Source organism: Podarcis tiliguerta, assembly GCF_965153285.1.
Source record: "Podarcis tiliguerta genome assembly, chromosome: 16".
Lineage (NCBI taxonomy): Eukaryota > Metazoa > Chordata > Lepidosauria > Squamata > Lacertidae > Podarcis > Podarcis tiliguerta.
This window is the reverse complement of record NC_139549.1, coordinates 21,357,098-21,380,194: the sequence shown is the minus strand read 5'-3', so window position 1 is coordinate 21,380,194 and position 23,097 is coordinate 21,357,098. Positions and strand designations below refer to the sequence as shown.

At 48.2% G+C, this 23,097-nt stretch overlaps 1 protein-coding gene across 2 annotated transcripts in view; it reads right to left on the bottom strand.

Annotated features, from left to right (window-relative positions):
• RBM19 (RNA binding motif protein 19) overlaps positions 1-23,097 on the bottom strand; it is a 97,964-nt gene that overhangs the window by 51,950 nt on the left and 22,917 nt on the right. Inside the window, exons 17-21 of one of the 2 annotated variants that reach the window (XM_083417450.1) lie at positions 21,241-21,389; positions 20,884-20,944; positions 19,369-19,448; positions 18,836-18,891; positions 16,863-16,979 (exon numbers count right to left, since the gene is read on the bottom strand). In XM_083417450.1, coding sequence (XP_083273576.1) covers positions 16,863-16,979; positions 18,836-18,891; positions 19,369-19,448; positions 20,884-20,944; positions 21,241-21,389 — 463 coding nt within the window. Of the gene's footprint in view, positions 1-16,862; positions 16,980-18,835; positions 18,892-19,368; positions 19,449-20,883; positions 20,945-21,238; positions 21,390-23,097 lie in introns of those variants that run through there. The other variant, XR_014505950.1, reaches the window with a different exon arrangement.

The following is a 23,097-nucleotide window of genomic DNA, read 5'->3' as shown; positions in this document are numbered from 1 at the left end:
TGTTAGGGATGATGGGAGTTGTAGTACAGCAACATCTGGAGGGACAGAAAGTGTCCCACGCTTGGTGAAGACAATGCCAAGATAAGACGGACCAATGCTCAGATTCAATATAAGGCAGCTTCCTAAGACTTAATAACCTGGGCCAATTTTCTCAAAATTGGAATCCGTGCTGCATTGTCTCAGCTCCCGGCCAGCCCCTGCCTGCCCGCCACCCTCTCCAACAGCCCACTCCCCGAATGATTACTTCTTGACAGCTTCTCAACCGCAGCTGGAGCGGAGAATGACAGGCAGAGACAGGTACGTCTGCGTTGCTACAACTGTCACAGTAATTTAGCACTCCAGAGCGGCTCCCACGGAATAATTTAACCAAGGAGGAGGTGGGCGAATGGGGTGGGTGCTGCTGGGTGGTGTTGCCCAAGGGATCTCAGTTGTCCTGCCAGCACAAGACTCTCTTCCCTCCGCCTCTGTGCCCATAGCTAACGAAAGGGGTATTTTGGAGGCTCCGCACTTAATTGTGAAGGCCTGGGACTCAGGCTCGGAGCCAGAGGAGTCTCAGTCTGCACTGGATCCTTTGCCTCAGGCGAAATCTGAACCAAGTCTGGGGCCTGATTCCGAAGAGCCTCAGTCGGCACAAGTTCCCTTGCAGCAAGCACCAGCTGGGCCGAGTCAGGGGCCTGAGCCTGCCCTGGCTCCAGATGTGGGGAATACCTCATTGCCTTCAGCTGGGCAATCACTTAAAGCTGGTCCACTACCAGTTGGGTCAGGAGAAGCTGAGGCGGCTTCTGGGTCTAGTAACCCACCGACATCTCCCAAGCTGCAGAGACTAAGGCCTGAGAGAAAGAGAGACCTGAGTACTCGCAGGAGGAGTGCTCGCCTTCGGGTAAAACAGGGAGGTGAGTCACCGGGGGATCAGGACCGGCCGTTACCCCGACAAAGATAAAGGGCTGTCGGATCCCGCCCCAGGTTGCAGGAGCAACATTGCTGTTTGCTAGTACCTGCCTAAGACCCTGTGCCTGACCTTGCCTGGTTTCCTGCCTCATGTCCTGCCTTGGCCCTGTCAGACTGGCTCCTCGCGGAACCCCTGGATTTGGGACCGGACTTGGACCGTGTTGCTCGGGTTACCCCCGGGCCCAGCACATTAATAACCAGAGAAATGAAGGCATATTAAGACTACAAACAGGCGGCCAAGGTGAATCAAACCTGGACCGGACCCTGCTTCCATGACCCGGATTGGGTGGGGAGGGGGGACAGGAGGGGGCGTGGCCACAGGCCCCTCCATGTCACCAACTGAACTGTCAACTGTGGCACCATCAACACAGCTGGTGGCGCCACCCTCACCTTTGCCGTCCCCTTCATCAACCATCATTGGAGGGGGGTGAGTCTCTGCCCCACCACCGGTGGGGAATTCTGGTCTTCAGGAATCATGGGAGGGGGCTGCTGTAAGATTGATGGCAATGCGCTACACGTCGGCGAGGGCTCCCGAGGTGGCATGGCAGGGGAGCCAGCCAGAAGGTCTCCCCACCCAGGGCCAAGGAGGGTGTCCCGGCTGGCGGTGGTCGGTGCCATGCTGCATAAAGTGGCAAAGACATGGAAGCTGCCCGTGGATATTGAGCTGGGACCACTTAGTCCTGTAGCTGGGATTTGGGCTGGGATGCTGGGATCCCAGTAGGAGCCATGACCACCCCTGCCATGACAAGGATCCAAGAGCTTTAGAGGTGGAAGCAATCTAGTCCAATGTCCTGCAATGCAGTTATCAAAGGCTCATCGCCTCTGGATGGGCAACTGGGGCTCATCTTTAATTGAATAACTCACCCTGGAATACAGTTTGGGAGTCATTGTACTAGATATTACAGGAGCAGTTTCTGGGGAATTTCAGCAGTGAGTAATTGTTCAGATGCAATGCAACAGGTTACTTACGCCCATCCACACCTGATTTGTTCATTGAAACTGAAGACAAGTTTAAAGAAGCCAGGTGGCCACATGGGGGTCAAACTGTATAGTGACCAAATTGCAAAAGAATGAAACTAGGAGGGAGGTGTCCTTATCAAAAATTAAATGATGCTTTCTTTTTTCTTTAAACTAAGTAGACTTTGAAGAACTTTACTTTGTATAATTCCAGAAAACGACTTTGGCTAGATTAATTATTTTAATGAGGGGAATGGGGAAAACGTGCACAGAAGATCAAATAAATGCAAATCCACTAAGGTTGTGGGGATTCTCATTAAGCATTTCCATTAAAGAAATGGCAAGATCTTGGAATGTGAAATAATTCTCCAAAAGAAAAGGAAGAGGTTGCTCGCTCTCTCCTTCAGGGCTTCAAAGCCAGGAAAATGGGCACAGAAAACTGAACTGGAGCCAGAAAGATCTGGCACAGCCTTAGAAGAGAAATGAAAAAATTCTCTGTCGTTAGCTCATCTGCCACAGAGGCAATCGTTCTTAATGGGGTTTTCCGAGTAACGTCTACTACATATTTTGGAAAGTTGTTTGCTTGCTCTGCATTTGGACAGCTCTCGAGATATCATAGCCAAATCTGCCATGGCAGTTCCTAAGATCAAGGAGCAGGGTTTTTCCCCCTAATGTTTCTATACAACTGGGTGCCGTTTTAAAAAAAGATAGCAGACTTAAACTTTCAAAACGCCACTGATTATATAACAAAATCCTGGGAGAAAAGAGGAGGTTTCCGTCTATGTTGCAATACAACTGGACGCCATTTTGAACCAAGATTGTGAATCAAAACTGCACTGATTCTGTGGTTTCTCAAAATTCCTAAACAGCACCAAGTACATTGACCTTCTTAACAGATAAAATAAAAGGAACCACTTATAGAATAATACAGATGTTAGAATGATCTATGATATTGTTAGTTGACAGATGTTTTTTAAAAAAATGCACTCTACATTATTCTACAGTTTTTATAATATGGTACTAAAAAGGGACCACACCTTTCCTTGTGCCTATATAGGAGCAACTGCTATTAATTTCGACTTTTCTGCAATTAACATGCATTAATTTACAAAGCCCTGAACAACTTAGGTCTGGGGCGCCGTAGGGACCATCTGTACCCTTATATCCCAGTTTGATGACTGAGATCATCTGTAGGAACATTGTTGTCCATTCCCTGAGTTAGCGAGGCTCATTTGATAGCCACAAGAAACCAAGCCTTTATTGTCATTGGCCCAATCCTGTGGAATACTCAATAGAGATTCAGCAGGCGCCTTCTGTTTCAATTTTCAACAGCCAGCTGAAAACTTTGCTATGGCGTCAGGCTTATTTATGCAGGCAATTAAGAGTACTTCTTTCCACAACAGCTGATTTCTGATCTTAAAATTTGTATGGCTTTATGCATGGCTGTTGCAAACCACCCTGATTTCTTTAATGAACGGGTAACTGCTTGGCCACTGTGAGAACAGGGAGCTGAGGTAGATGGGCCTTTGGACTGATCCAGGAGGATTAGACAAATCCATGCACTCTACATGGGGCTACCTTTGAAGGTGACTCGGAAACTACAACTAATCCAGGATGCAGCAGCTAGACTGGTGACTGGGAGCAGCCACAGGGACCATACCACACCAGTCCTGAAAGACCTACCGTATTTTTCGCCCCATAGGACGCACTTTTTCCCCTCCAAAAATGAAGGGGAAATGTGTGTGCGTCCTATGGGGCGAATGCAGGCTTTCGCTGAAGCCTGGAGAGCGAGAGGCATCGGTGCGCACCGACCCCTCTTGCTCTCCAGGCTTCAGGAAGCTATCCGCAAGCCTTGCAAGCCCTGTGGGAGTTCCCACGGGCTCACAAGGCTTGGGGGCAGCAGCCTGCCGCCCGAAGCACAGGGAGCCCTCTGGAGGACTCCCCGTGCTTCGGGCGAGTATCCGCAAGCGTTGCGCGCCCGACGGGAGGTCCCACCGAGCGTGCGAGGCTTGGGGCGGCAGCCTGCCGCCCGAAGCACGGGGAGCCCTCTGGAGGACTCCCCGTGCTTCGGGCGAGTGTCCGCAAGCGTTGCGCGCCCGACGGGAGGTCCCGCCGAGCGCGCGAGGCTTGGGGCGGCAGCCTGCCGCCCGAAGCACGGGGAGCCCTCAGGAGGGCTCTCCTTGCTTCTGGTGGGTGTCCGCAAGGCTTGGGGCGGCAGCCGCAGCTGGGGGGGGGGGATAATTTTTTTTTATTCATTTCCCCCCCAAAAAAATGAGGTGCGTCCTATGGGCCGGTGCGCCCTATAGGACGAAAAATACGGTACATTGGCTCCCAGTATGTTTCCGAGCACAATTCAAATTGTTGGTGCTGACCTTTAAAGCACTAAACAGCTTTGGCCCTGTATACCTGAAGGAGCATCTCCACCCCCATCATTCAGCCCGGATCCTGAGGTCCAGCACTGAGGGCCTTCTGGTGGTTCCCTCACTGCAAGAAGTGAAGCTACAGGGCACCAGGCAGAGGACCTTCTCAGTAGTGGCGCCCGCCCTGTTAGAATGTCAGGTGTCAAGGAGATGAGTAACTATATCACCTTTAGAAGACATCTGAAGATAGTCCTATATAAGGAAACTTGTGAATGTTTAATGTTTTATGATGTTTTTATATATGTTGGAAGCCTCCCACAGCGGCTGGGGCAACCCAGTCAGGTGTGTGGGATACAAATAATCATCACCATCATGACAGCTATGTTCACCTCCTGCTTTGAGGCCTTACCACTTTTTGGTCACTCTGAGAACAGGATGCCTGGCAAGGTGGGCCATCAGCCTGATCCAGCAGCAAATGTCTTCTTAGCTTCACTGTCTATGCTGGCTAGGAACACTGGGAACTTGTATTCCGCCATGTTGGCTATACCTATCAGTCTCAACTCCACCCCCCCAAAATCAATGATGTGAAAAGACTATCCAGGGGCCATTAGCACACATCCTTTTGTTTATTTCTTCTCTGGGCCCCAGCACTTGGAGAAATACAAACAGCCCTAGCGGCCTTTGGAACAGTTTAAGATGGTGGTGTTGCAAGGTGCTTGTTTGGGGTGGGGAGCACCTACTTCGCCTCCTCCCCTCCGCCATTAATCAGATTTTAATCATATTCAGCATGATGCCAGAGGTGTCTGCAGCCAATAAGAGGTGATGGCAGCCAGCTGCACTTTACTGACAGAAGCTGTCAAAACAGACTTGCAAACAGGAGCTGGAGAAGGAGGGGGAAGAGCTCGATGATAGTGCGAAAATGAGATACAAAACAAGGGGGCATGGGGAAAGGTGTGGGGATGTAGCTGCTCACCCCCCACCCCCCAATTTGAGTAGCTTAGGGATAAAAAGGAAATATCCAAGCAGATGTTAAAGATGCGGCATAAACACTTAATCGTTGGTGGAGGTCGACACACACAAACACAAAGAGGTACCAGGTGGAGGAAGGAAGAGTGGTGGCCGCCACAGGGAGATAGTTGAAGACATTGTGTCGGTGCTCCAAACATCCCTACAGAAGAGATCAACTCTTGTTTCCATTATGCAGGTGGGGGAATCGAAGCTTTGAGAGGTCGTGGCTTACCAAATGAGGCCGGATTCTGAGATTTGTTGTGGACAAATCCAGCCCATAAGAAGCCCAGAGCAGCCCTCCTAGCTCAGACCAAAGGACTATTTACTCCAGCATCTTGGTCACTCGCAGTGGCCAACCAGGTGCCCCAATGGGAAGCCCACAAGCAGGTGGTGAGGGTGGGGAAAAAGTTCTCTCCCACTGCTGAAGACCAGCAGCTGGTCTTCAGAAGCATACTGGCTTGGCCAGGGAAGGTAGAAGGCAGCCATTGTGGCTGTTGTTGTTTAGTCGTTTAGTCGTGTCTGACTTTTCGTGACCCCATGGACCAAAGCACGCCAGGCACTCCTGTCTTCCACTGCCTCCCGCAGTTTGGTCAAACTCATGCTGATAGCTTCGAGAACACTGTCCAACCATCTCGTCCTCTGTCGTCCCCTTCTCCTTGTGTCCTCCATCTTTCCCAGCATCAGGGTCTTTTCCAGGGAGTCTTCTCTTCTCATGAGGTGGCCAAAGTCTTGGAGCCTCAGCTTCAGGATCTGTCCTTCCAGTGAGCACTCAGGGCTGATTTCCTTAAGAATGGATAGGTTTGATCTTCTTGCAGTCCATGGGACTCTCAAGAGTCTCCTTCAGCACCATAATTCAAAAGTATCAATTCTTCGGCGATCAGCCTTCTTTATGGTCCAAGCTCTCACTTCCATTCATCACTACTGGGAAAACCACAGCTTTAACTATATGGACCTTTGTCAGCAAGGTGATGTCTCTGCTTTTTAAGATGCTGTCTAGGTTTGTCTTGGATGTCATCACTAACTCTTGTGGAAGTGAGTTCCATAGTTCAACAACGCAGTGTGTGACAAACTTGCTTTCGCCTATCTTGAATCTCCTAACATTCAGCTTCTTCGGGTCAAATTCAAAGCCGACCTTATTCATGCCTATCATCTACAACATCCTGCTCAATCATCCACATCTATAATCATCCATAGATTTCGAAGTTTCTTTGTCTGTCTGTCCATCTAATTCCTATGCATTCAGACAACTCATAATGATATCGTAACAAAATTTGGCGTGATGGTTCCTGAGACTGAGGAGCAGGTTATCCTCTATGTTTGACTACAAATTGGATGCCATTTTGAAGCAAGATGGCAGACCCCAACCTTTCAAAACTCCAATGCTTTTAACAAAATTTGGCAAGATTATATGCCATACCCAACAACCTTAGAATGAAAATAGGTGTCATCGTCCCCCTGGCCTTATGAAGTAGGGCTGGGCAATATCTGGTTTTCAATATCACAATATATCATCAGCTAAACATAATGATATACCAATAGATCACAAAGTCTGAAATAAGGATAGAGCTATGTAGAGGCATTGTCTGGCTTCGCGGTTTCTCCCACATTGTGATTTTTGTATAGCATGCACACGTGATGATTCACAATATATTGCCAGGTCAAACATTATGAAACCCATATCATGATATGGACTTGAAACCGGTTTTGGACGACACAACATGATTCACAATATATTGCCATGTCAAAAAATATGAAACAGATATCAAGATATGAACTTCAAAACAGTTTTGGAAGATATATCGCCCAGCCCTATTAAGAAGCTATACAAATAATTATCCACGTATAAATCTCAGTGTTTTTTGGTTTCTAAGAATTCCTGTGCAATGCCAGGAAGTACTGTCAGCTAACATATATAAAATACAAACACAGATACGGGAAAAGATTTAATCTTCTCCTTGATATGCTTGTTTTCTTCTCCTTAATATGCTTGCTTTATTCATACAGGAAGTTTTTGTTTACATAAAGGAAAGAAGATTTTATCTCCTACCTGTAGCCAAAACATAGGACAACCCAGTAAATGCTTAGGGATGAGAACATGAATAGATGTATGCAGAAGAGGTAGGAAAATCGGACTGGTCTTTCTCTATACCAGGGCTAGCCAATACAATGGCAGCTTCAAGTTCCCATCAGCCTCAGCCAGCATGGCCAACAGTCAAGGATGATTAGAGTTGTAGTCCCACATCCAGAGAGCAGCATGCTGACTACTCATTCTCCGTACAGCCATGTAGACAAGGTTCTAGTCCTCATGGAACCATAGGTAAAATTGCAGGCTACAAAGGGGGGAGTTTTTAAGGGGTAGAAAGACCATACATAGCAGCTTATGAGGGCGGGTGTTATAGTCTCCTACAGAATTGGTTCCCAAGTGCTGCTCCACAAACCACAGGGGGTCAGTGGCACCATTCACGTAACATAACAAAAACTACCACAGAGATACCAAAATTTTGAAAAGTAGGGGATCCATGGCTTGGCTTTTGAAAAAGCGGGGGCCCACAGCACTTTAGCCCATTGGGAACCATTGTCCCACAGGGTTCCTCACTCCTCTCCGATAAATATATGGAGCTGGGTGTTACCTTGGTGTAGGAGGTTAAATGCAAATACAGTGGCACCTCTGGTTAAGTACTTAATTCGTTCCGGAGGTCTGTTCTTAACCTGAAACTGTTCTTAACCTGAAGCACCACTTTAGCTAATGGGGCCTCCCGCTGCTGCCGTGCCGCCGGAGCACGATTTCTGTTCTTAACCTGAAACACTATTTCTGGGTTAGCGGAGTCTGTAACCTGAAGCGTATGTAACCCGAGGTACCACTGCAAAATACAACAGCACCTAATTTCTCAAGAGGATACGCCTTCCCTGCAACCCGCCATGAAATTTTGGAATAACCAGTTGTGTAGCTAAGGGGGGGGGGGAGAATTTGAAGGGAGAAGCGCAACACAGGGCACCCAACCCCACCAGCTTCCCAGACTAAAGGTACTCAGGATGGGGAAGAAGCAAAATAAATACCCCCCCTTTTTTTAAAAAAAACAGCCAAAGCTGCTCCTTCAAGAAAGAAAAAAAGCAAGAAAGAAAAAAAGCATCCATTTGGCAGGGAGGCCGGGTGCACCTTCCCCACCCAGCCCCTGCTAGGCTCCACTGCAACAGACACGATGCAGTCCTGCGTGACAGCACGAAATTAATACCATTTTGGGGAAAGCTGGCAGTGAATAATGAGAGCCTGAAATACCTTGTTTCCTCCGTTCGCCTCTTTTAACCCTTGCACTGCTACAGCTCTCTAGCAGGGCCACGGCATGAACACTGCCAAGTTTGGGAAATTTGTGGGGAGCGTTGGCGACGGTCCCTGGTTGTTGTTGGGAGTTGGGTGCGAGAATGGGGGTCTCTGGGCAAGAAGATGCTCTCTACCTGTGGGTCTCTTCTCCTTCCGAGTGAACGTACCCTCTCTTCCTTCTGTTGTCTCCACTGCCTGCTCACCTGCCCACTGCCTATGGACCCAACCAGCACCACCTTCCACAGAGAAAAGACGATGAGCAAATGAACGATGTCTCAGTGTTTTTAGTTTAGAGAAAAGGAGAGCCAAGAGGCAACGTGACAAAAGTTGATAAAATTGTGCAGTGCGTAGAGAAAGTGGACAGAGAAAAGTTTTTCCTCTTTTCTCATGACGCTAGAATGCCTAGACATCCAATGAATATCAGTAATGTCTTCTGCGAATTTGGGCGATGCTCTCCAGACTGGTGACTGGGAGTGGCCGCCGAGACCATATTACACCGGTCCTGAAAGACCTACATTGGCTCCCAGGACGTTTCCGAGCACAATTCAAAGTGTTGGTGCTGACCTTTAAAGCCCTAAACGGCCACGGTCCTGTATACCTGAAGGAGCGTCTCCACCCCCAGCTCCGAGGGCCTTCTGGTGGTTCCCTCCCTGCGAGAAGCAAGGTTACAGGGAAACAGGCAGAGGGCCGTCTCGGTAGTAGTGCCCTCGCTGTGGAACGCCCTCCCATCAGATGTCAAGGAAATAAGCAACTATCTTACTTTTAAAAGACATCTGAAGGCAGCCCTGTTTATTGAAGTTTTTAATGTTTAATGATGTATTGTGTTTTGAACATTCGGTTGGGAGCCGCCCAGAGTGGCTGGGGAAACCCAGCCATATGGGTGGGGTATAAATAAAATATTTATTCTTACTATTATTATTATTATTATTACTATTACTACTACTACTACTACTACACTGACTGGCAGCAGCTCCCTGGACTCTCAGGCAGGAGTTCTTCCCAACCCTAACCTAGGAGATGCCTGGAGCCGCATGCAAAGCAGAAGATTCAGGGAGGATAAGAAAAAAGGACTTTTTCATGCAGCTCTTAGTTAAACTATGGAACTCGCTTCTGCAGAAGGCAGCAACGGCTGCCAACTTAGATGGCTTTAAAAGAGGATTGGACAAATTCATGGAGGAAAGGGGTTATCAGTGGCCACAATGGCTGTGCTCTGCCTCCGTGGTCGAAAGAAGTGATGCACTTGAAAACCGGTTGCTGCAAACTGCAGGAGGGGAGAGAGCTCTTGTCAGGTCCTGCTTTGCAGGTTTCTCACGGCATCTGGTTGGCCGCTGTGAGAACAGAGTTTGGGTCTACATGGGCCCACTGGCCTGATCCAGAACCCTCTTCTTACTTTCTTTGACTGCCCTTGCTTCGCCTTCCCTTGCTGATTGGGAACCTGATTGCCAGCCTACCTTTGACAACATCACCTGCCTCTGAGTCTTTCGACTTTGGTCTGTCCGTGCCAGAATGGGACCAGCTGGTGCCAGCTGTCTCAGAGCTTGGCTGAAGACACACACACACGCCACAAATATATATTAGGCATTTTAAGAACTCAGCCACAGTCTACCTGCATTTGCACCTAAAACTACCAGGGAGAGTTTTCAATTCTGCTGCCAGCTAGAAAAATCCTTTGCCCACTGCCATTTCGATTGCAGTCACCGCAGGAGGAGAAAAACTACTTCTGAGAAGTGTTCATTTCAGTGTGCGTGTGTTTTGCAGGAGGGAAACGAAGCCACTGCTGAGTTTTGTTTAGATGCTCTTCTGGAATATATATCTTTGCTCTAAAGCCCAGAGTGAAGGAGCTGCCCGGCACAAACAACTGACAGCAAGACTCCTTGTTCTCTGGAGCGAGGCTGTTATCTGTGGGTCTGGGCTCCTCTGTGCATGGAACAAAAAAGAGAAGAATAAAAACTAGCTGGCAGCCAGTGCAGTCAGACCAGGTTTGGCGTTATATGCTCAAACTGCCTTGCCCCTGTGAGCAGCCTAGCTCCTGAATTTTGCACCAGCTGAAGTTTCCAAACTGTCTTCAGAGGAAGCCCCACAGAGGTTAGGCTATCCCTGTCCAGAAAGGGGTGCAGCTGGGCCACAGAGGCCACTTGAGCCTCAAGCGACAGAGATGGATCCAGCAGTAGCCCCAAGTTACGGACCCACTCTTCAGAGGATGTGCAACAGCATTAAGAGCAGCCCAGACACTGAGATCCAGCTCCAAGGGCCTTCTAGTGTTTCCCTCACTGCGAGAAGTGAGGTTACAGGAAACGAGGCAGTGAGGGCCTTCTCGGTAGTGGCACCCACCCTGTGGAACATCCACCCATCAGATGTCAAGGAGATACGTAACTATACAATCTTTGGAGGACATCTGAAGGCAGCCCTGTATCGGGAAGTTTTTAATGTTTAAAGTTTTATTATGTTTTTATATACGTTGGAAGCCGCCCAGAGTGGCTGGGGCAACCCAATCAGATGGGCAGGATATGAATAATAAAATTATTAATATTATTATTAAGAGCAGGCTACATCTCAGACACCTGATGAAGGCACTAACAGTGCCTCAGCCTATTCTGGATTGAGCTTCACTTTATTGGCTCTCATCCAGTCCATTTACGAGGCCAGTCCAGCACCTGCAGATGTCAACATAACCTTGTGGCTGGACTACTGCATACCCTCCAACATTCCTCCAATGAAAATAGGGACGTCCCATTACATAATGATGATTTTACTATTTATATCCCCCACATCTTACTGGGGTGCCCCAGTCACTCTGGGCAGCTTCCAACATATATAAAAACATAATAAAACATTTTTTAACAAAAAACCCCAACCCTTCCCTATACAGTGGTGCCCCGCAAGACGAATGCCTCGCAAGACAGAAAACCCGCAAGACGAAAGGGTTTTCCGTTTGCAGAGGCGCTTCGCAGGACGAATTTCCCTATGGGCTTGCTTCGCAAGACGAAAAATGACGAAAAAAATTGAATATTTTTTTTTGCTCCAAAACCCCTTATTTTGAATCGCTAAGCTGCTAAAAGCATTTTAGCAGCAAAACCGCTAATCCCCCACCCCTTAAAAAGCCGTTTTTAGCCCTTAAATCGCCAATAGCGCTAATAGCGCTACTCCGTCAATGGGCTTGCTTCGCAAGACGAAAAAACCGCAAGACGAAAAGACCCGCGGAACGGATTCTTTTCGTCTTGCGAGGCACCACTGTACAAGGTTTCCTTTGGATGCCTTGGGGGTCGGATAACTCCATACCTTCCAACATTTCTCCAATGAAAATAGGGACATCCTAAGGAAAAGCGGGACATTCCGGGATCAAAACAGAAACTGGGATGGCTTCTCTAAATCAAGGATGTCCTTGGAAAATAGGGACACGTGGAGGGTTTGCTATTGCAATGGGCTGCCCTTGGGCCTGGTTTGGAAGCTCCAGCTGATGTAGAACATGGTGGCCAGAGAGCTGATGGGGCACATAGCTGACCCCATTGCCAAAATATTTGCACGGGCTGCCCAACTACCACCAATACAGGTTCAGGGTCTTGTGTTACTACAAAGCCTGAACAACTTAGGTCCAGGGTACCTTAGGGATCGGCTTAACCCTTACATGTAAACTCGACCACTGAGATTTTTGGCAGTCCTGTGGAATACTCTGCCAACAGTGTTTCTGCTTTAGTCTTTAAACTCCTGCTGAAAGCTTTTCTATCGCCAAGCTTATATGCACGGGCAATTCAGAAAACATCTGCACGTAACAGTTACTCGATATCTGATTTTAAATGTTTACATGGTTTTTCATGGTATAGATATATACCTCTGTCGTAATCGCTTTGATTTCTTTTCTGATGAACAGCGATCTTCAAGCATTTTAATAAATAAATGACAATAAACATTTCGATGTTTTAAGCAAAATAATATTGGTCTAAGCTACGGCTACCTAAACCGCCAAACACAGCTGAGCAATTATTTGTTTAAGATACTTAGATGCTGTCCAATGACAAAAGATCTCTGCGTGTACTTCAGCAGAAGTTAAGAACACAATTAGGTAACAAAAGACATAGACCATAGAATCGAAATGCAGCATGAAAGCCAGCAATCACAGACTGCATGCGCAGAGCTTAATAACAGTAAAAGGCAGAGGTTTTCACAAGAGTCAGAAATTTCCCAAATCCTTAAAACTCCAAATAAGCAAATAAAAGCAGAATAAATTACCAGTTGATATTACCTGGAGCCACGCACAAGCAAAAGAAAACCTGGTTCCCCACCCCCATACCAACAGAAACCCAGGATAATGGGAGTGAGATTCCCGGGGTCTAGGTCCCATACAAAATTCACACATGCTCTCACCATAAAATCACATGAGAATATAGGAAGTTGCCTTATACCAAGCCAGACCATTAATCCATCTAAGTTAACAGTGTCTACAATGATGGGAAATGGCGCTCCAAGGTTTCATCCTCTCCCAAGTTTTCAGGTTCCTGATCAAAGGGGCGATTTCCAAGCACATTCAGCTGAACATGGGTAGCACTGTCCTGCAGACCTACAAGCTCAATGCGCAAAGTTTCAAGGGGGGAGGGTGTGGCATGCAGGAGGGTCCCTGAGAATCACATACAGCTCCACCCATTTAGAGTCCTTGCTCTAGGAGTCATCCATGTTTTAGGTCAATGGGCACAGTTGGATTTTTGAGGTCGTACCACGGGGGTGCCACCCACTCTGGTCATTTCTCTCACCCGCTCCTGTACACACACAGACCCTACCCCTTGAGACAGAAAAGAGGGAGAAAATGCCCACGCAATTCACTTTGGTAGGGATCTGAGCAAGAGCCTCACCCGGAAGAGTTAACCTGAGCCTTGAAAAGCACATAGACCTGAAAGATGAAGCGAGAAAGAGTGCCATTCTTCCACCTTCCTCCTTCAACGCTCTGCATTTTCCAAGTTTTCCTCTATTGTATTTCGAACCAATTATCTCTACCCTCCCTTTATGTTGTTTGTATGCTGATAAATGATTTCCCTCCACCCACCCCACGTAAAAATGCTCTGGGCTCATAATAAACCATTTAAAGCACCTGGAGATCCTCCTTTGTTCTTTAAACCAGGTCAAAGCACCTGTCAATCAAGCCGGGCATTGATAATTCTGACTGGCAGTGGCTCTCCAGAGTTTCAGCCAGAGAAGGGTCTTTTCCTGTCACCTGGTACCTGATCCTTTTCCCCTGAAGATGCCAAGAACTGAACTGGGGTCTACGTGCAGAGAAAGTGCTCTGATATTGAACTATGACCCACCCCCCTACCTAGTGGCTTTCCTCCCTGGCTCCTAAAATAACCTCTGATCCCAAAGACTACATTTTCCTACCTCATTCATTTTTCTCCATGCTACACCTGCACTAGAATCGTGCTGAGTTCCAGAGTTCTAAACGTGGGATGGGGACTGAATGAAGCTTCTGCTCCTGCCAACTTTGCTCTCTTGCCTTTGACTTTCCCTTACTCAATGGGGGAGGGAAAGGCACTCCACACATGCTCAGAGGAGCCTTTTTTGCACACAGTCTAACTGGTGGTTAGCCAAGGGAGCAAGCAAGGAAGCAGCCCCCACCCCCTGGTTCTTCTAAAATGGGACACTGGCCAAGCACTCTTTAACTCCTCATTCCCCATTCCCAATGTTTCTCCCCCCCACACACACACACTGCAAGACTACTGCTAACTCCTGTCCACAAGCAGATACGCAAAGCAAAAAAAGGGATGGGTATATGCCACTGTCATGCAAAAGGGAAGGTCTCCACCGATGCCCCTCTCGGCTCATTGCGCCTGGGAGCCTTCTCCCCCATCTTTCAGAGCAGGCAGAGAAGTCAAAGGGCAAAGCAGCCATCACCAGTCCTCCGACCCTCACTTAGTTCAAAATGCAGCAGTCATTGCAAAAGAGACAGAAATAGTCACCCGCTAGGAAATACAAGAGAGAGATTTGACACCAGTCCTGAATTTTCCTGGGTTTCACATCTGCTGAGACAAGAAGCCTGAGGCAGGGGGCAAGGGGTGCTGGTCTTTGTATTGTGGCATGTACTCAGAAGGTCCCCGAACAAAATCAAAATCAAAACCAAACCATTGGGTAAATTCTAAGTCTTCAGCCTTTACACACTGTCAGCACAGGAACAACAAGACAAAACTAAAAAAAATAAAAATTAAAATGCTCTGGAGGATGAGAAAATGGGACATGCGTTTTTTGGTCCCACTGAGATGCTCTGAGCCACGCTTGTGGCTTCTGAGAAAGGTACAAAGGCGAGGGGGCAACCTTTTGGCTCCGAGCTGGGAAGCAAAATCCTCTGTGCGTTTTGTGCTTCCTCTCCCTCGGCCATCTCCCCTCCCCCGCTAATTTGTAAGCTTGCAAATCCTGGTGGGGAAATGAGCATTTCCTCCAGCTCATATGGAAGGGAAAAAAAATAGTGACTGGCCACAGAGGAAAGGAAATGTCTCTCCAGCCATTCCCATCATCAATGCAGGGGGGAGCATCCCTGGCCCAGGCCAACAACCATTTCTGAGGATGCAGGTTAAGGCAACAGACGCCAGCTTCCGCACACACAAGAACCTTGGTTTCTCCCACCTCCACCTGACCAGAGCCTTTAACCTCCACCGGCAGCTATCATTGCCTAGCAAAGAGCCTTCCAGGCAGAGCTTGAGCTCTCCTCTCCAGCAAAGGCTAAGAGTGCCCCCTGGCGGTCCGGCAAAGGAAGAGCAGTTGGTACCCACACAACCCTTCTATTCACAGGGGTGTAAAAAGAATAGAGCCGCGGTGATACCAGGGTTCCCCGTTAAAGGGGACTTGGGGGGAGGCATTGGCCATATACCGAGAGGTTGTCATTGCTCTCCCCTCCAACAGCGGCGAGACTGGGGGGCTGGCTCTCTGCTTGAACACACGTTCTCCAGAGCCAGCCCAATCCCCACACATTCTGGATAACCCTGAAGTCTCCCAGTTCCCCGGCTGGGGACTTGGAAGGATAAACTCCCAGTGCCTGAGCCAAGGTCTCCTTACATCTGAAACTTAATAAAGTTGTGGCCAATTTTAATCCCATAACACATTGTCTTGAGTCATTATTTTGCTCAGGGGTCGCCTGGGGTTGAGGGGACTAAACCTGTCCACGCAATGACTGCTCCTCACATCAAATGGGGGGGGGCACCTTTTGTGTGGTCGCACGTGGCCCCCTGGATCCCAGTGCGGCTCCTGGTAGTTCGGGTTGGCTTTATCCTCCCCAGGCTGGATACCTGGAGGTCTCCGCTTACCCCAATCGCCCAATCCTGCCTGCGGAGGCGTTGCCAGGGGATTGGCCAGGTAAGGGGAAAGGGAGGGGTCCCCCAAAGGTAATCACAATCCGCGGCAGCTGGTGTGCACTGGGACTGGTGGGGCAGGACGCAGGGAGGTGGACCCAGAAGCAATGGCAGATGGCAGAGCCATCTAATGCTAGCTTTGGCTCCATCCTCCTCCCCGCTCAGTTCCAGAAGGGCATAATCGAGGGGAGGAAGATGCCCCGAATTAGGCCAATGGGTTCATCTCTCTCAATATTGTCAACACTGATCAGCAGCAGCTCCCAAGGACATCAGATGGGTGGCAGGGAGAGGGGGGGTCTCTCTTTTCCAACCCAATAATGGGGTCTCTTCCAGACTACTGTAAGGGAGAGACAGAAAACCGGGGGGTGCAGAGGTGGAACAGCATATCACTGAAGAGATTGTGGCGGGAACCCTGAACGAGAGCACTCGATTCCACAACAGGCAGTGGTAGATTACACCCACCCCAACACCCTGTTAAAGGCAACCCCTCTTTGTTTTCAGCCAGTTCAACTTGGCTAACGAAAGCCACAGCTCGTGCCCTTTGCTAGTCCAGGGTGCAGCAAAAGCCAGTGAAATAACACAGGCGGGAGTCCGAAGAAAGGAAAGACGATCGTGATAGAACTGTACTGAGCCAACTGAACAAGAACAGCATATAACTTGAGGGGGAAACAAGAAGACAGGGGTGTAAGTCTGTCTCATTCTGGGCCTTGTTCATAGCAGGAATACATTCAACGAAATGTATAAAAATAAAACTCCCTCAGAACTACGCAGCCAATCAGAGCACACTATGTGTGGATCATGCCGCAGTGATTGGTTGCTAAGCAACACCTGCCCTTGTCCCGCTCTGGGCTAGGTGACTTGAACACGAACAGAATCAACAAATCCCTACTGTCGCACTTCCAAGACATGGGACATTGAATGTGGCTACAAGAAATATCTCCTTACCTGAAAAGCTCTCTGATTTCTTTCACGGTTGCCTGGAAGGGGATATTACGCACTAAGATCTTGGAGCTCTTTTGCTTCTTGCCGGTTTGCTTCTTCCGGGCCGAGACCACAGCTGACCTGGTGGATCAAAAGAGACAAGGGTGGGCTCATCCCTCCATCACCCCCAGGATATGCCTCCTCCCCAACTAACAGGAGTTTTTGTCAATGTCGGCACTGCTAATTTTCCTTGGGGTCCAAGGATGTACAGCTTTGCTCCAGCCAAGATCACCACCCTGGGGTGAAGTGGCAGGATAGATGTCAAAGCCAGCTGGCAAAAGATGCCCAACTCCACATGTCTATAAAATAGGAGAATCCACTGAAAGGTTTCGGCTCTTGGGAACTCCTGACGTGGATGGTGGCGGCTGCCAGAACCTCAACTGCCCCCAAACGCAAAAACCAGCTTTTAAGTTTGTATAAAAATATGTGGAATAATAATAATAATAATAATTCATTTATTCATACCCCGCCCATCTGTTTGGGTTTCCCCAGCCACTCTGGGCGGCTCCCAACAGAATATTAAAAACACTGAACATTAGAAGAAGAAGAAGAAGAAGAGGAGGAGGAGGAGGAGTTTGGATTTGATATCCCGCCTTTCACTCCCCTTCAGGAGTCTCAAAGCAGCTAACATTCTCCTTTCCCTTCCTCCCCCACAACAAACACTCTGTGAGGTGAGTGGGCTGAAAGAAGTGTGACTGGCCCAAGGTCACCCAGCAGCTGCATGTGGAGGAGCGGAGACACGAACCCGGTTCCCCAGATTACGTGACTACCGCTCTTAACCACTACACCACACATTAAAAACTTCCTCAAACAGGGCTGCTTTCAGATGTCTTCTAAAAGTCAGGTACTTGTTTATTTCCTTGACATCTGATGGGAGGACATTCCACACAGAGGGTGCCACTACCAAAAAGGCCCTCTGGCTGGTTCCCTGTAACCTCACTTCTCGCAGGGAGGGAACTGCCAGGAGGCCCTCGGTGCTGGACCTCATTGTCCGGCTGAATGATGGGGGTGGATACACTCCTTCAGGTATACAAGACCAAGGCCGTTTAAGGCTTTAAAGGTCAGCACCGACACTTTGAATTGTGCTCGGAAACGTCCTGGGAGCCAATGTAGGTCTTTCAGGACCGGTGTTATGTGGTCTCGGTAGCCACTCCCAGTCACCAGTCTAGCTGCTGCGTTCTGGATTAGTTGTAGTTTCCAAGTCAACTTCAAAGGTAGCCCCACGTACAGAGTATTGCAGTAGTCCAAGCGGGAGAAAACTAGAGCATGCACGACTCTGGCGAGTTTAGCACTAGCTGAAAAGGCAACATAAAAGGCCTACAAGCCCTGGAAAAAAACCACATGCTGTTTGGTGGGGTTTTATCTTATATACCGCAAATGCACACACAGACAGGACTCCCTCTCCATTGTGCAACGTGAAATTAAGGCTCTCCCGGATACACTGCACTGCTGGGGAGTTTATTTGCACCTCTATTATGTTTATTGCATTGATTTGTTTCATTTACTTCAATAAATTCAGGTTCGTTTGATTTTGTTTTTAAAGCAGGAGCTTTAGTTTGGGCAAGGCTAGGAAGAAGAAGAAGAAGAGTTTGGATTTGATATCCCGCCTTTCACTCCCTTTAAGGAGTCTCAAAGCGGCTAACATTCTCCTTTCCCTTCCTCCCCCACAACAAACACTCTGTGAGGTGAGTGGGGCTGAGAGACTTCAGAGAAGTGTGACTAGCCCAAGGTCACCCAGCATCTGCATGTGGAGGAGCGAAGATGCGAACCCGGTTCCCCAGATTACGAGACTACCGCTCTTAACCACTACACCACACTGGCTCTCAGACCAGGAGCAGGTTTCGATTCCTGCACTGCAGGGGGTTGGGCTGGATGACCCCTGGGGTCCCTTTTCCAACTCTACAATTCTAGGTTCAACTCCCAAGTTAGGAACTTACTTGACAGCTCTTTCGGAGATCTTCACTTCCAGCTGATGACCGTCCACGGAGCAACCCTGTAAGAAAGCAAAGACTGCTAAGGGGGGAATGCAAGAGACCTCCAAGTATAAGACACCCAAAGCTGCCTTATATCTAGAATCAGACCACTGGTCCACCTAGTTCAGTATTGTCTACACTGACTGGCAGTGGCCCTCCAGGGTTTCAAGGCAAGGGCGCTATCTGGAGAGGCCAGGGATTGAACTTGGGACTTTCTGCATGCAAGGCAGATGATCTACCACTGCGCCATGGCCCTTCTCCAACTTAGGAAGCAGACTTACGCCAGGTCAGACCATTTGTCCATCTACTCCAGTACTGCCTACTCTGACTGGCAGCAGCTCTCAGGCAGAGAAGAGTCCTTTCTTGCTGCCTGGTCCCTTTTAAACTGGAGGGGCCAAGAATTGAACTCAGGACCTTCAGCACACCAAGCATGCACTCTTAACAAGCTACAGTCCCCACTCTCTGCATGTGGAAGAGAAGAGGCGTTCAGCCATTACCTGTAGCTGTTTGAGGGCTTTCTGAGCATGCTCTGGTTTCTTGTATTCCACAAATCCAAACCCCATGGAAAGGAGCGCTCCTGGAAAAGAAGGGCAAAAGGCGTTGGGGGCACTGGAGGGAGGAGAAAACATTACCTACCAGGTCTAGAGAGAAAGATATATTGGAAGCTGTCCAGGCGAGAGACCACGGTGACATGATGACTGGTGTTTGCTGATAGGGCAGAAAGCAGGGAGGCCAACAGTAGGTGGCGCCAGAGGCAACGGCAGGCTAAGCCAATTAATTCTTGGTTTGTTCCCATCCTTCTGCTTGCTCAGTTCCACAACGGCAAAACAGAGAGGAGGAAGTTGGCAGCAGGGCCCATCCCATGGGTTGGTTTTTATGTAAAAAGGCAGGCAGGTGGGGCAGTGCCCCACTCGCTCCAACAGACCAGCCTCCTCTGCACTGGCCCAATGAGCTGAAACTTTGCTGGTGGTGCTGCCATTGAGCCATGACAGGGTCTCCCCCTTTGAGCGATGCCCTCCCTGGCGAGGTGCAAAAACATCCCTGTTTACCGAGGCATTTGGCAGCTAAAATATCTTGTTCCTGGCAACCCTGTGGACCAGTGACTTTATAACACTTTTAACCGTTTCTAGATTTTTAATTTTACCTCAAGGAATGTTTCATTCTTGGTTTGTTTGCTGCCCTGGGCTCCTTCAGGATGAAGGGCCATATACACACTGAAATGCTAATAATAAGCATCATTACTTATATTTTTATATAGTCGTACTTCGGAAGCCGAACTCCTTGTGAATCAAACATTTTGGCTCCCGAACGCCGCAAACCCAGAAGTGAGTGTTCCGGTTTGTGAACGTTCTTTGGAACCCAAACGTCCGACGCAGGTTCTGATTGGCTGTAGCAGCTTCTTGCAACCAACTGAAAGCCGTGCCTTGGTTTCTGAACATTTTGGAAGTCAAACGGACTTCCGGAACGGATTCCGTTCGACTTCTGAGTTATGACTGTATTGTTGTTTTATGTTTTTATATCAATGCAAACTGCTGTAATAAGATTCTTATGACACAACGATATTTTATTTATAATTTTAGGGGGGGAAATACGTAAGTTGGTGTTTTTTGTGGCAGTACTTACTGGTACCAAATAATTTTGACTCTTTTTCTACTGCTCATGGCATCCATCCTGCTATAACAACCCTTTGACCAAGATATGAGTTCCAGCACCTGTTTTTTTTCACAAAAAAGGGGGGGGGGGAAATGCACCCTAGAGCAGTTTTTGCCAACCTGGACTACAGCTGCCACCAGCCCCTCCCAGCACAGCCATTTTGTACCTCAGCTCCCACTAGGTCCCAGCCAACGTAGCCATTTTGGACTACAACTCCCACCAGTCCCACCTAGCTCATCTTTGCTAAGGGGATGATGGGAGTTGTAGTCCAAAGCACACAGAGGGTGACCGGTTTGGCACAGGCTGCCCTAGAAGGTGACAGAACACCAAGAGATAATTAATCGGACAAGAGGACGTACCAGCTTTATCTTTCTTCCTTGAGATGGTGCAACTCTTCACGGCTCCCACCTTGGAAAAAACCTGGAAAGAAAAAGTTGTGCGCTTCTTAGTTTAACCCCAGAGGAGGGAAAAAATAACAACAATTTGCAAACCACCCAGAAACAAATGCTAAACTTGCGCCACACAGTATATTTCTGGAAGCAGCTTTTACTTCACGTAAAAAAAAAGCTCAGATATAACGCAGACAACTAACAGTTAGGAAAACTGCAGAAAAACAGAACAGACTGTCGTGTGAATGCAAAATAAAAGTTGAAGTTCCTGCCTTTGGCCAGAGGCCCGAGGAATAAACACAATGCACTCAGCCATTAGACACGCACCTCTTGTAGAGTCTCCTCTTTGGTGACAAAGTTGAGGTTCTTTATGAAGAGCGTGCACCCAGGAATGCTTTCCTCCTCTTCTTCTTCGTCATCCTCCTCTATTTCGGCTTCCACTGGCTGCGTCTGAGCTCCGTGGCTTCCACAATCACCTGCAAAATATCAGGCAGGATCACAGCCATCGCCACCAAGCAGCCAGTCACTCAGATTTAGCTTGGATTCCCACCCCTCCTAAAAAGAGGGGACATTATAGCAAGCTTGAAACCTGGTGGTAAGTCAGCATTGCAGTTTTCCCACTTTTTCAGGGACTCAAAACAGGCAGGTGGCACAACTGAGCGTTGACACTCCTAAATGTTAAAGAGGATTCCAGCCAGGCAAAAGAAAGTATTTCCTTCATACGCTACAATTGCGGAATTTGTTCCCATGTGATGTTGTGACAGCCACCAGCGTGGATGGCTTTGAAAGAGACACATTTGCGGAGGGTAAGACTAGACAGGGTGCTACCAGACAGGGGTGACAGTGTTCTGCCTCCACTGTCGGAGGAAGCATTTATTTATTTTATTTGTTTCATAAAATTCACATGCCGCTGGATTTGTGAAAATAAAATGCTCAAAGCGGTTTGCAAGAGGAAGGGAAAAAATTGAAATTATCAGTTGATGTTTTTAAAACTATCTAAAACCTGGGGGGGGGGGGATTAAAATCAAGGATAAGTGGATGAAAACACATGCAACTACATGTCTGGATAGGTTCGTCTACACAAAAACATTTTAAGTGGGTGCAAGAAAGAGCACAGGGAAGGCGCTGGCCTGATTTCAAGAGGCAGGGAGTTCCAAAGTGTAGGTGAAATACCGATTTCTTACAAATGTGGAATGGGTGTCATGTTGCACCTGGTACAATGCCAGCTCTTCAGACAGAAAAGATCCCAAAGGTAAACTGCCCCCAAGTTGTTAAGAGCTTTATATACTAATATTAACACCTCGAACTTGGCCCAGTAGCAAACTGGCAACCAGGGCAGGTCTGTAATATGCTGACAGTCTCTCACTCCTGTCAGCAACTGTGCACTAACTGCAGCTTCCAGATCAAGTAATATAATAATAATAATAATAATAATAATAATAATAATGTACTGTGGTGCCTCGCAAGACGAAAAGAATCCGTTCCGCGAGTCTTTTCGTCTTGCGGTTTTTTCGTCTTGCGAAGCAAGCCCATTGACGGATTAGCGCTATTAGCGCTATTGACATTTTAAGGGCTAAAAACGGCTTTTTAAGGCTTAAGGGATTAGCGGTTTTGCTGCTAAAATGCTTTTAGCAGCTTAGCGATTCAGAAAAAGGGGTTTTGGAGCGGAAAACCCCCCCGAAAATTTTCGTAAATTTTCATCTTGCGAAGCAAGCCCATAAGGAAATTCGTCTTGCGAAGCGCCTCTGCAAACGGAAAACCCTTTCGTCTTGCGGGTTTTCCGTCTTGCGAGGCATTCGTCTTGCGGGGCACCACTGTACAAGGAAAACGCCACATAAGTTTTGGAGCGAGGTGCAGAAGCACACTGGGGACAAGGGGAACACGCCAAACCCTTCTTCCTCTACACCAGCCATATTTGGCCTTCAGTCCTCCAGATATTTCTGAATTACACTTCCCAGCATCTTTGACCACTGGACTATGCTGGCCGGAGACAACGTCTGGGGGCGTGAGGCTGAAGAAGCCCGCTCTTCACACTTCTGACCTGACACATCCAGGCTGAACATTTGCAGAGAGCTTCTCTCTATGTATTTAGCCCCAATACGGGGAACCTCAGATCCAGCTCCCCACCCCCACCCGATGAGACATATTTCAAAATGCAGTCAAACCAACGATTCATGTCTTGCT